General features: G+C 43.3%; 1 protein-coding gene across 1 annotated transcript in view; it reads right to left on the reverse strand.

The window, feature by feature from the left end:
- LOC311192729 ((E2-independent) E3 ubiquitin-conjugating enzyme FATS) overlaps positions 1 to 13,202 on the reverse strand; it is a gene marked incomplete at its 5' end in the record, with an annotated part of 72,220 nt that overhangs the window by 12,339 nt on the left and 46,679 nt on the right. The window contains 3 exons of the mRNA XM_084265289.1: positions 401 to 602; positions 1,884 to 2,077; positions 4,133 to 4,423. Coding sequence (XP_084121415.1) covers positions 401 to 602; positions 1,884 to 2,077; positions 4,133 to 4,423 — 687 coding nt within the window. The remainder of the gene's footprint in view (positions 1 to 400; positions 603 to 1,883; positions 2,078 to 4,132; positions 4,424 to 13,202) is intronic.

The following is a 13,202-nucleotide window of genomic DNA, read 5'->3' on the forward strand; positions in this document are numbered from 1 at the left end:
CTCCTACTCCCAAATCCCACCTGTCCCTCTAACCTATCACTTCTTCCCCCCAACCTGGTCTTGCTGTGAGGTATGAAATGACATTTATTGCTATCACTTCTACAACTAGGAGCAGCTTGCACCCTGCTGAAGAACACAACTGCACATGACAACGAAAAAAGGTCCCCAAGGAAGGCTCCTTCCAACTGCCACAGATCATGAAAATGCCTCATCCCCACTAACCCACCTCTGTGCTTCAGAGACATCCTGCTTTGAGCATCAGGACAGATGCTGGAGCACTGGTGGGATGAAACAGGAGCATGGGGCAGGGGGTGTCAGGGTTTTCAACATAGTTAGCATGGAAATACTATGCATGTGGCACGCCAGCTACAGACCTGTAGCTGGTCACAATCCAACTTACCACTGAGTGGGTGAGGAATGGTGTATTGCCTTTTTCTGCTTGAAGTGGAGGCTGAGGAAAGCTTGCGAGGAGGAAGCGCTCCTCGGCCGCTCGCGGGAGCATCGCTCTGCTGGGCTTTCCTCAGCTGGACCATCTGTTCAAGCCTCTTCAGCCTTTCTTGTGAGCGAGAAATGAACTGAGGCTTATGGATTTCTAGAGATTCCTAAAGGAAACAGAGAAACCTCTTCATTTTAAGGAAGAAAAAATAAATTAACATGTGGTGTGTGTGTCTAACTGGGTTCAGTAAAAGATTATCAATGAAAATCATTGTTCCTCTGTAGGAGAATTAGCAAACTGTCTGTCTTTCGCTGTTAGAAAGCTGCCTTGGTGTGAAATTTCCAGTTCAGACAGAGGAGAATTTCTGAAAGAGCCATTCAAACTTTCAGAAAAGATATCCAAAAGATTTTAAATGACATATTTTTACCAATTATCCAAAAAATCAAGTTTTTGATGTTTTGCCTATTTCCTTGTCTCACCCCATCGCTGCAGCAGCTTGTCACTGACAGCTCACAAGTTTCCCTGTTTATTTTGATTGTCATATGGATGTATTCATGGGTGATCCAAAAAGAAAACATTTTCCAGTCAAAGGCTGCTTCAGCTTCGAGGAATGTCTTGGGACAGAAGATAGGGCCAGAGACCAGTCTGCAATGTATGCCGGAGGAGAAGGCAGGAAAACACAATCATAGAATCACAGGGGTTGGAAGGGACCTCCAGAGATCATCCATTCCAATGCCCCTGCCAAAGCATCTCCCCAGCTCATATTGCACAGGTCAGTGTCCAGATGGGGCTGGAATCTCTCCAGAGAAGGAGACTCCACACCCCCTGGGCAGCCTGTCCCAGGGCTCCCTCACCCTCACTGGGGAAAAGTTCTTCCCCATATTGGTGTGGAACTCCCTGTGCTCCAACTCGCAGCCATTGCCCCCTGTCCTGTCCCCACGGACACTGAAAAGGGGCTGCCCATTTCCCCCTGCATCCCATACTTGAGATATTAGTGTTTATAAATAAGATCCCCTCTCAGCCTTCTTTTCTCTAGGCTGAACAGAGAAACACATCTGCTGCTGGCGCTTGGTATCATCCCGTGGTCATGGCTGCACCTACAGCTGCTGCTCACAGTGCTGGATGTCACAAGCATTTGGGAAATTCAGAGTTCTGAGGTACAATTTCAAAGGTGTCTTAGGGGAAATCTGTGAATCTTTAAACTTTTACCATGCTCCTCTGCAGGAATGGCAGGTGGGGCATAGAATGGGGAGCTTTTACATCCATCCAGCCAAGCAAGCTACCAAAACTTCACTGGAAAGGAGGAAAAAATCAAGAAAATATCAACTTGTGACTTCAGTCACTTCCCAGGAAGCAAACACCATCCAGGGAAAAGGAAGAAGAAAGAAAGAAAAAGGAAAAAACTCAACCCAAGCTCCATATTAAGAACAACAAAGTGATATTTTACCCGCAGCGTCCGCTGGGCTGGCAGAGTTTTCTGAGGCTGGGAGCTGGTTTCTGGCTGGGTGAGCGTGGCGTTTCCCTCCCGAGTAACATCTGGCGGGTGAGCCGCGTACAGCGCTGCGCTGCCGGCGCGCTCCCGCTCGTCCCCCTCCTCGTGCTCCATTACTTTGTCACTTGAACCGCAGAATTCATAATCACCTTGGAGAGATTTAAAAGTTCATTAAGAGTGCATGGTTAATTTTTTATTGGGTTCTCCACCTCATTAGACATAGAGGGCAATTTCTGAAATAAGAACGCCAAGGTATTATTAATAGGCCTCATTAAGCAGAGTAGATCAAATCTAATCATAGGTGCTACTCAGTGCCCTGTGACACCCAGAGTATCTTTCACATTAAGCCAGACATCGCAGCGAAGAGGAATTAAGCCGCCTGGATGCTTAGCTCCCTTTGCTGGGATTCACTTCCCAGTTGCATCACGGAAATCAACAGGCATCGCGCCGCGGCACGCGGTCTGAGTTCCTTCCAACTTACTGCGTGTATTGTAGGAAATAACATATTGTTATGGACCTTAATCACATACCATTTCTCTGGGAGCACACCGAGCCCTTCATAAACACTACTCTTGGGTTCCTTTGTTTTTCTGATAATATCCTTTGCTTTCTATCATTTCTGTATGTTCGTTAGCCAGTGGAAAGATGCCATGAAAGAAATAATAAACAAAAGGTTGCTATGCATTATAGTGCATTGCTATGGAAGCGAGTCACACAGTCCTCCATTGAGAAAGAACAAAAAGAAAGGAAGATTATTTTCTACACTTACAATTACACTTCAATGCTCTGCGACCGCTACTCCCTGCGCAAATTAGGACCAAAAGAGGCTGTGTGCTCAAAACTCAGAGCTGAAGAGATTCTCATTTAGAGGACAGAATTACAATCCAAACTAACAAAGGAACTTCGGAAGAGCTCCATATGAACTATTTTGAAAAGTCACATTGGAGTACTTCTTCCTTGCCAAATAATTTGATTTCTAGAACTAAATATCTGGGAATAAAGCCCATTACTGTTTTATTTCAATTTTTGGTTACAATAAACTTAAAATATTTTCCTCTTTATGACATATTGTACATATTATATTGTAGTTAAAGAAATATTAAAGTGATCTGTGTTTGGGTACATTTGCCTTATAAAAGCCTGAACTGTGTTTCCTGGTGAATATTGTCCTTGTTAACATTTGGGAGAAAAAACTTAAAACCTGTGAACATGAAATTAAACTCCTCGATAAGCTGGGTTCACAGAGGTGCTGCTTAATTTGATCTTTGAGAGATCTCAGCAGACGCTTCGCTTCTGTAAAACTAAGTTACTCCCAGTTAGTGCCATGGCAGTGGAAGCAGAAATTTGGCTTATCTCATCTGAACAGGGGTTATGTTCAGTAGCTTTACAGTCAGTAATGAAAAAGTTCTGCCTATTTGCCTACAAAAATATCTATAAGGAAAAAAATGCTCTAAGAATAAAGGCCATTATAGGATTTTTAACGTATTCTTGAAGTAAATTTCTTGCAAACCTATTGATGCAAAAGCCAAATTAGCCTATAGTATCTCTCAGTTGTCTTCTGCAAAAGAACTTCGGCATGAATACAGCTGCTTGTGTCAGCTCCACTTCAGCTACCTGAATACATATTGGAATTAAGACATCCAAACAAATGCTGAACTAGAAGAAAGGACATTTTACATGCTGAACCCTTGTTAATAATCAATTCTTAAATCTCTGCTTTTTCTTCTTCAAGGTAACCTCTCCAAATGAAGCATTTCATGGCAAACCTGTGCACCACATAGTTAGAAAGTCATAGAAACATAGTTCAGGCTGTCATGTCAAAAAACCCCACCACCCTAAAGACCAAACTGCAGAAGTGAAAGAAAGGTAACAGGGTATCAGAGCAAGGTTGTAAAAATAACCTCATTTCTGGTATTTCTGGGAATGCTTGACGCCACAACTGTAATGTTTTTTCAAGGTTTTCTTGAATCTAATTTTCTTGAATCTACTTGAATCTTTCTCATTTTAATCTTGTTTTCTATTAACCATAGCAATGTATACAGTCAGCTTAGTTGATTGATCTCCCACCAGATGACTCATACTCAGCACTTAAAGCTGGACAAAAATGGGCTGACTTTCCATTATTTCACTTTTTTCTCTGAGACTGATCTCATCTTATTATTGAAACCATATTCCTAACAACCACAGTAGGATTTGTACCTTACTTTTTAGGAGCTGGTTTTGCCTGTGAACATTTTCTTCTGAGAGGATTCTTGACGAAGCTTTTCTATTGCACATTCTGCTGGGGACAGACATTTTTGGTTTTAGGACTCCACGTGCTTGGATCTCTTTGGTTTTGGAGGTGCCTTTGGAGGGATCTCTCTTGTTTGATGAGCCATCAGTAGCACCAGTGATTACTTTTCTGGATTCTGGAGCTGAAAGAGATCCAGAGGCCACTGCACTGCTCCTGCCCGTGGTGCATCTCTGCGTTTTGCTTCCCGGCAGCATTTGTGTTCCTGTGAAAAAGCAGGAAAGAAAAAACAACCCCAAATTCTATTACATGGGAACATTCTTCTTCTCAGCCCACTAGTTCTCATAATTCTATTTTCCTGCCAAACTGCTTTCAGCCAAACATGTGAAAGTTTGTAACTGATACAAATGTTATCGTGCTGCTGTACTGCAGCGTTACCGATGGACACCATCATAGGGGGATACTCTTCATAAACATAAACTGCCATGTTAAAGGATATACACACAGTCTGACGGGCAGTGTGGAGGGAGTCAAGATGCCTCTGGCCAAAAAAGTTATCCTACATGTCTGTCTGATCTCTCATTCCGCCCAGAGAAGTGGTGGATGCCCCATCCCTGGAGGTGTTCAAGGCCAGGTTGGATGGGGCCCTGGGCAACCTTGTGTAGCTCCAGGCCTGGAGGTTGGTGTCCCTGCCTGTGGCAGGGGGGTTGGAGCTCTGTGATCCTTGGGGTCCCTCCCAACCCAGACCAGTCTGTGATTCTATGATTCCAGAGGAACATTTTAGATAGGGTAACCTAGTCATAATTATATTTAGGGATCCAGTGGTGGGTGCGATGAAAACCGAGGTCTGAGAAGTTTCAGAATCAAGGTTTTAACCTCTCTGTAGTGAGGTGGCTTTCCATGGAAACATCTCCCACCTCCCAATATTTCTTGTGTCCTGTTCTACCTGTGTACAAAGCCACAGCAAGAACCAGCAGCAAAAAGGTCTGGTTTGTACAAGAGTCGCTTTCCCCTGAAATTGTTTTGATGAGAAGGATGTTGCACAGCAGCTACAACTGCAGGATGCTGCCACATCAAAAGTGACAGAGCTAGCTGGGTACGCTCCCTGCTATACAAGCCTTCAAAGGCAACTCATGCTGACCACAATTACTGCCAGCAAAACCCTAGAAAACAGTGTGGGCAAATATGCTCAGAGGTGTCTCTTTTCCAAAGGTGCATTTTAGGCAGAGTTTTAAAGGTAGAGATGGATAGGAGAGGAGAGGAGAGGATAGGGCAGAGAAGAAAAAGGAGAAACCAGGAAATTAAATCCAAAGAACTAGGGAGAGCAAGGAAAGGGCACAAGGATCAGCAAGGAAGGGAAGAAAGAAGGAGCAGATGGGAACTATTTTACACCCTCATGAACTGCACAGCAGTGGTCCCTGGGAAGCAGGTTCCCACACAGCCCAACACACAGCATGACTCTGCTCCTCTTTTTTTTTTATAATATGCATAAATCACCTATTGGGAGTCCTAATCACAGGCTGACCTGAGACCTGAAGATTTATGTAGGTGGAAGTGACCAATAGCTATCAAAAAAAGTCTGAAAGGAGGCAGCCATGAGATTTGGGTGGCACAAGGTTAAACACCCCCCCCCCCCCCCAAGCAACTGGTTTCAGACCGAACCATAAAACCAAAAATCCAGGTGGGGCTTGACTCATTCTCTGTTGCTGACTTAAGACATTTAATAACCACTGGTGTTTCACAACAAACACTTCTAAAAAGTGGCCCCACAATCCTTTGCTGACCCACTCTCAGCAGCTGCCCCTCTTCTTTCCAGCATCTTCCTTCTGGCCTCAACCAAGATTAGAGGCGTTTTTCTCCTCTGATCCATTCCTTGGGACAGGCTGCCGTGCCATGTCATGTTAGACACTTCCTTATCTCATAGCCATTAAGTAAAATTAGATCCTGCAGTGTGGCGTGGGAAGTTTTCAATTCACTTTGCCAACCCTTAATCCACTCACAATAGAGGAGAAATATTCTTTGCCACAAAACCATGGTCTCCTACACATTGCAGTGACGTGAATGGTTTGTGTTCCCTTTTGATCATCCTGTGCTTCTGAGGCAATCAGAGGCAGTAAGGTACAGCATCCAGGGCTTTCCCCTACCCCACAGATCAGAAAGCTTATGCTTGTTTCTACCTCCTTCCACAAGAACTCATGAACATCCGTGACCTGTCCCAGTGTTCTTATGTTTCTTCAAACATTCTGCATTTCTTTCTGAGAAGTGGATTGCCCATACAAGGAGAAAGAATCATCTTCTAAGGAGATCCTCTAGTGAAGGATCCCTGAAGATCAGCATAGAATCATAGACTGGTCTGGGTTGGAAGAGACCCCAAGGATCACAGAGCTCCAACCCCCCTGCCACAGGCAGGGACACCAACCTCCAGGCCTGGAGCTACACAAGGTTGCCCAGGGCCCCATCTAACCACAGACAGAAGAATTAACTTTTTTTCTCATTAACTCTGAGAGAAAGTCCATTCTAAGCAATTCCACAGCCATGCAGAAAATCTGGTCAAATCAAGGAAGTGCATACAGAGCTCCCAAATTCTAGGCTAGCATCCAAGCTCTCACTCTTCTCTCTGGTATAGCTTATTTTTTTTTTCCACACATTTCAAATATTTGCCTTATCTTTTGTCAAAACTCAGCTCGCTTCTCGGATGAAAATAGTTTTGATTCAAATGCTCTCAGCCAACCAGAAAGACTCAATTCTGTACATACACTCAGTTGGAGCTCATGCATATACAGTGATCTATTCCTTCACTCCCCAACTGATCCCCTACCTGCAGTGATACACCGTGTTTCTACAAATGCTTCATGACATACAGAGGGGAAAAAACACTGGGACAGATTAACAGGGTCACAGACATCCAAGAGTGCTTGTGGGAGGAGGTAGAAACAAGCAGCACGGTAGGAGAAGATGAAGAAAGCAGCAGGTACCATTTAGTAACTGCAGAGCAGCTGAGAAGGAAGTCTTTTCATGAAGGCAGCCAAGATACGAGAAGGACGGGAGGGTGGAGGGGGGAAAAGAGGGGAGGTAAACCACAGAAGCAACTTGAATGGAAAACAGATTATGTCTTTAAATTGTCTTTTAAATTAAAACAATTTACTGGCCAGCAGAAAGCAGAGAGGAGAAGAGAAAGTGCAAAGGAGAGAAGAGTTTCTGCTTATCCAAGGAACCATCACAGTAGGAGATAATTTGCCTTCATATCAAGAAAGGGTCTGTGCAATAAATGTGTGTGTGGTGAAGCCCAACAGCTTCTTCACTGAGATTTTCCAGAGTGCTCAAACCACTGTGGTGTCCCCAGGAGAGGTGATTTACTGCTGCTGGGCACTGGCATCCAGCTCTGCAGAACGAATCGTCAGGGTGCTGAAAACGGGCTCCAAGGCAGCAGCGTGAGACAGTTGGAGACCAGAGCGAGTTAGGGAGCTGTCTGTAAGTCACATCTCCCTGACATCTTACAATATGGATCTGAACAAAAGAAAGAAGAGCTGCCTGGAGTATTCACACTCCATTTACTCCTAACTACCAAACTAGCTATTTGTGGATATTGGCTTCCAAGTGTAAGTACAGTAACCTTCAAGGGCTGAGATTTAAGCCCTTGGAATTTTCTTATGTGCAGTGCAAATGGAGACAGTGCTGCATCCCTTCCCTGCCAAAAGACATGCCACCAGTAGCATTCTGCCCCTAAGGTCTGGGGAACCCCACACAGGTGTAGGTTGGAGAGAGAAAATGAAAGTATGAACAAAACAAGGAACAGGGGTTTAAATTAAAAAAGAAAAAGAAAAGGTGGTAGCTGTATTTTCTAACAACAAAAGAATGTGTAAGAAAGATTTTAAAAACCCTGCTCCTTGTGAAATTCAGGTATCAAAAAGCTGCATCCTTTCTGCATGAAAAGTGTCTTCCTCAGATCTTGTACTATATTATCACTAAATCTGAATCCTCGTTAGACTCACAGCATGGTGGGGATTTGATTTGATTTTATTTAGTTAATGAAGGCAATAAAAAAAGGTGTGCCTTGGTCTTGTCTAAACTCGAAGGCAATCAGAATAACAACAGAGCCAATCTGGTAAACTGTTTCCTCCAACTCCCTCTTGAATTAACCTTTGGATACAAAAGGTACACCCAGGCACAGCCAATCCCCAGGAAAACACAGCAAAGCAAACCAGAGCTGGGCTCCAACGAGCAACTCCCCTCATTCTCAAAGCAGCTGTCAATTAATTAACAAATACAGATGCAAATGATATTAAAAAAATAAAACAAATTCAAAAAGCAAAGGTGCTTAAAGGTAAGATCACAGAGCTCTGCTCTGGACATTCTGGATCAGTTTTTAATATACTGTGTGGGGAATTAGGACTGCTACTCTCATTAAGGCTATCTGGAATTGTATATCTAAGTCCCCACGCACCAAGCCTGAAATATATATGTCCCTCTGCGAATAGCTAGAATTGCAACTGGATGACTAGCAATAGATGTTTTTTCTATTATCCCAGCTGAAGAAAGGCTTTAAAACTAATGAACAAAGACACGCAAGTGTAATGCTTGGGGAGATACAGAACAAAACCTCAGAGAGACAGAAAGCGGAATGAGTCCGTGAATACAATTCAGCTAATGCAGATCCGACTTGTAAAAGTTCTGCTGCTTATAGGGGAAAAAATTTTAAGGAAGCAAATCATAATTACATTCAGAGAAGAGTCATTTTTGCCCTGTGCAAGAAAGAAAAAGACAACAGTTCAATTTTTAAATGACGACTTAGTGAAAACCATATGATATCAGAGGAGTTTAAAATACCCTGTAATACAGGGGGGGGTAGGTTTTCAAAAGCTGCTTTTTTTTTTTTTCCCCTTAAAAAGAATCCTTGATCTCAAAGTAAAATGAGCATATTGTCTTACTGTAAAGTATCTTTTTACATTTTCTTCCCTCTCCCTTCAGGGGGTTTTGCTAACAGGAAGTGACCCTGCATTACAGCAGGTTAAACTCGCCTTTCCTTGAAACACGGGCAATTCAGGCAAAAATACCCTTTTCCATTGTGAATTTGTACTTTTTTCTCCTCGTTTCGCTTTACAACAGGATAATGCAGCTTTTCATACTTTTATGCAACCCTGGTCCTAGCATCTCACTGTGGATTTCTGACAAAGGGCTTCATTGAAAGTGGCCAAAGATCATTTTAACAGAGGCAACGCTACAAATCCTTTGCGACCACCAAGCAAGCCTGAGGAGAGGCGGCCAGGGAAGGAGACACACAGCCTTGATTCACTGCGTGTCGTTAATGAGATCAGACATCACCACTGTAAGTAGGCTTTGCAATATAGACCACCTGCTGGGTTTTGATTTTATTTCCTTTTAAGTTTAATAAAAGCCCTGTGCCCTGGGATGCTGAGCTCTCCCAGACCTCTGTGATGGGAGCTGACACTGCCAATACCCCAAGCAGAGAGGACCGGTAATTAGTGTTCTTTAAATACAAGGGAATTCTACCTTCTTCAAACTTTACTGAATCACAGAATCATAGGGGTTGGAAGGGACCTCAAGAGATCATCAGATCCAACCCCCCTGCCAAAGAAGACTTTAGACCCAGGGATATGTAGGCATAGGTTTTACAGAGCCCACACGTGCCTCAAGCAGGCAGGCAGCAACCCATAATCCAACCCAAGACTCCAGCCTCCTGATGACAAAGACTGATGACTCAATTCCTATCATGAATCAAGTATTACCACTCCTAAGCCATACAATCTTAGATATAAGTAAACAGACCACATCATCTCAACAGCCTGGTAACACAGAAAAATGGAAACACTGAGAGCAATGACAATATTATTAGTTATTCCAGTGTTTGCCAAGGGATGGAAGGTAGGACGGGTAATTTATTGTTCAGATCACTGCCAAGGAAAAGACATCACTTCTGATGACTGATTAGTCAACAAGCTGCAGCCAGAGTACAACAAAAATCAGAGTTTGACTAAAATTTCTGACCAGCAGTGAGACCTATGTCCCTAACTGCTATCTGATCTCGTCACACAGCTCATTTGCAAGAGGCAGCATCAGCCACCATTCAACATTAGCATCCATGGAAGTTATTCAAATTGCAAAAACTCCTGACAGTAAAATAGTTCCTTTCCTGCTCCCTAACCAAAATACAAAGCTTAACAAGGTCTTGGATTTATCTTTCAGTAAAAGAAACTGGGGCTAGATACTGAAGAACAGGGCTGGGCCATGTCCTCTGCTCCATTCCCAGAACTGTCAAGACCCAGAGCAGAGGCAAGTTTGGAAATCTGAACCAAAAGAATCAGTCACAATGCTACTCCTGGTGAACATGCCATTGTACCTATACTAATGCTTCTGCAAATGGTCCTACCTGGTGAGGATAAGGCTTAATTACCTCAGCTGTATCAATAGCACCTCAGGCTGAAAGCTAAGATTAAAAAATTATCCTCAACAAAAAAACCTTTTATTTCAAACTAGCTTTTTGGGGCTTTGGGTCATTTTTGGGTTTTTTTAATGACATAGACAGCTGTGGACACATTGCTCAGAAGGAAGATGCTTTCCTTTTTTGCAAAAGCCAACATTTGACTGCAGAAAGTTGCAATCATTTAAAAAGAGAAAGCTTATCAAGTGTACCTAAGAGCTGCTAGGCTTCAAACCTATAATCAAGTCCAAAGAAGGAAGAGCCTCTTGATGTCAAGAAACAGCTTGTTTACAGAAGGCTTTTGGCAAAATTAGAGTGTAGTCCAACACTTTGATTCAGAGCAAACAATCCCCTAACGCAGCTAATCAGCAGCCCCTAACAATAAGTCCCCTCTGTGGTGAGTGTCTATTTTCTCCAAACACTTCGCAAATAATTAATCAATCATCTCTCTTGATGTTAAATAACCCAAATCCACTTATTTCAGGGAGCTAAGGGGTAGCCACACGCTGCTGAGGGCAGGATGTGACGCGCCGACCCCGACTGCGCGCGGAGAGGCTTGGTGGAACAAGAGCGTAATTTGCAATGACTGCACCAGAAATGTTCCTGCCTGGCACCTGCAGGAGATCATCTTACACTCTGAATCATGACAGTGTATTATTGCTGCAGAAGATTTTAGTGGATGTGTGTTTGTGTGTAAATCCACCCATGGGATTTGATTGGACTGCTTGCACCAGTGAGTTCCCAATACCCAGCTGGTGGAGAATAACATATTTCCCTCTTGCTTCCTATGTGCTGGGACAGGATAAAAGGAAAAAAAAAATCCCTTTTCATTAAGCCTTTCATAATTTGGAGGTTGGTCAAGCACCTGGTAATTATTTTCCCATTGAAGATAATCAGTTTTAGATTTTAGGCTCAAGCCTTGAATCATCAGGTTTTTTTGTCATGCCTTTTTGGCCACGTTATACCAAAGACATGTCTTTAACAAGCCCAAAACTCCCAGGCAAACTGGTTCTTAGGCTCAAAAGATCTCTGTTCATTTTAAGAACCACGAAAATGGTTACTGAAAATACTTTGAAATTTGCTGCTTCACTTACTACACATTCTCCCTAACAGCCACGTTAGGAACCTCAGAGTTCCACATCCGTGTTTGCATTTCAAGGACATTATGCTGGAAGCTATCAGGCACTATTGTAGTGACTCAAGGAGTAATCTGATGCAGTGGGACTTTTTTAAAAAAAACAACAATATGCAGGATGATTCAGAACATTCAAATGGTGATTTACAGGGTAAAAAAAATGCATGGACCACTTGGTATTCTCATCATGTGGAAGACACCTAGTTGTTCAACTCTTTCTGATAATTTACCACAGCCAGACCCAGCCAAGTACTCATTTCACAGACTGCAGAAAAGTTGCTCCCAGTTTAAACTAGGTGTGAATGAGGAGAAAATGAGGTCCTCTACTCCAATGGCATAATGCAGTCGCTGAATCCACACAGCCCATTTCTTTCTCTTAATCATCATTTTAATGATGCTGGTACTCAGTTCTCCCCTGCTTGCCCTGAGTGCTAACGAGTAACTTGCCCCCTCGAGTCTTTCCCTTCAGATTATCTCACATTTTTACCAACTCTGGCACCTCAAGAGAGAAACCTCGACCCTGAAGAGAATGATGGGGGGAAAATCAAACCCTTTACTCTCACATGCCAAAACAAGGAGACCCTAACTTTAATTTGGGTCAGGCAAATCAGCTGGGATCATCTTGGGAAAAATAATTCTAATTTATCAGATTCACTCAGAGAACTGCTGTCTACAGCATCGTTAACAGGGCAGACATCCTTCTGTCTTCTATGGAAACTCTGGCACTGCTACCCAGTGATTCCACTGCAACGCCCCATAGCAAGCAGCCAAGCATCTAATCAGCACAAGGCACACCTTCCTGAAGGTGGGCATTTCCTTCAACTCCTGCCAAATTATTTTACAGCCATGCCCTTAAATGAGTGAAAACCAACAAAACCCCCCACAAAACCAAAAAACAACCACTCCCCCACCATCTGTGGCCGCTTGTTGCCTAAAAACACAGAGAAAAACTAACACCAGAGGAAAATACAAGTGCTCTCAATAAAGCCAGGGTCACTGTGACATCACAGTGCCACCAAATCACCAGTGAAATCATTGAAAACTAGCCTAGGGTCAGCTTTAGCTTACACAACCTCGACCATCGTCTCCTCTTGCTTCCATCTGTTGCTTGCGACCTCCAACAGTGACTGTGCATCTGTATGACAGAGCAGAAGGCCACATTGCTCTTCTGAGTCCTGTAGCCTTTCTAAATGACCACAGTAAGAAGGAGCACTTCTCCACCCAGCTCCCTTACTTCCCCTCTTATACCTGATGAGCATTATCACCACTTCCTTTGTTTGGAGAAACTGGCAGCAGGTGTTAAAAACAAGGAGCAATGCTCAAGAGCTTGATACTCCATAAAAAGACCTTCCAGATAAGAGGAGGTATCCTCTTCCTTTTAAAATGAGTTTAAAACCTCCAAAATAAAGAGAGACAACTCCTTCTGCCCATCATACCAGTTGAGATCTGTCTTAGAGGCCAGCAGCATCT

The sequence above is a fragment of the Gallinula chloropus genome (genome assembly GCF_964237585.1).
Source record: "Gallinula chloropus genome assembly, chromosome: 5".
NCBI classification, from domain to species: Eukaryota; Metazoa; Chordata; class Aves; order Gruiformes; family Rallidae; genus Gallinula; species Gallinula chloropus.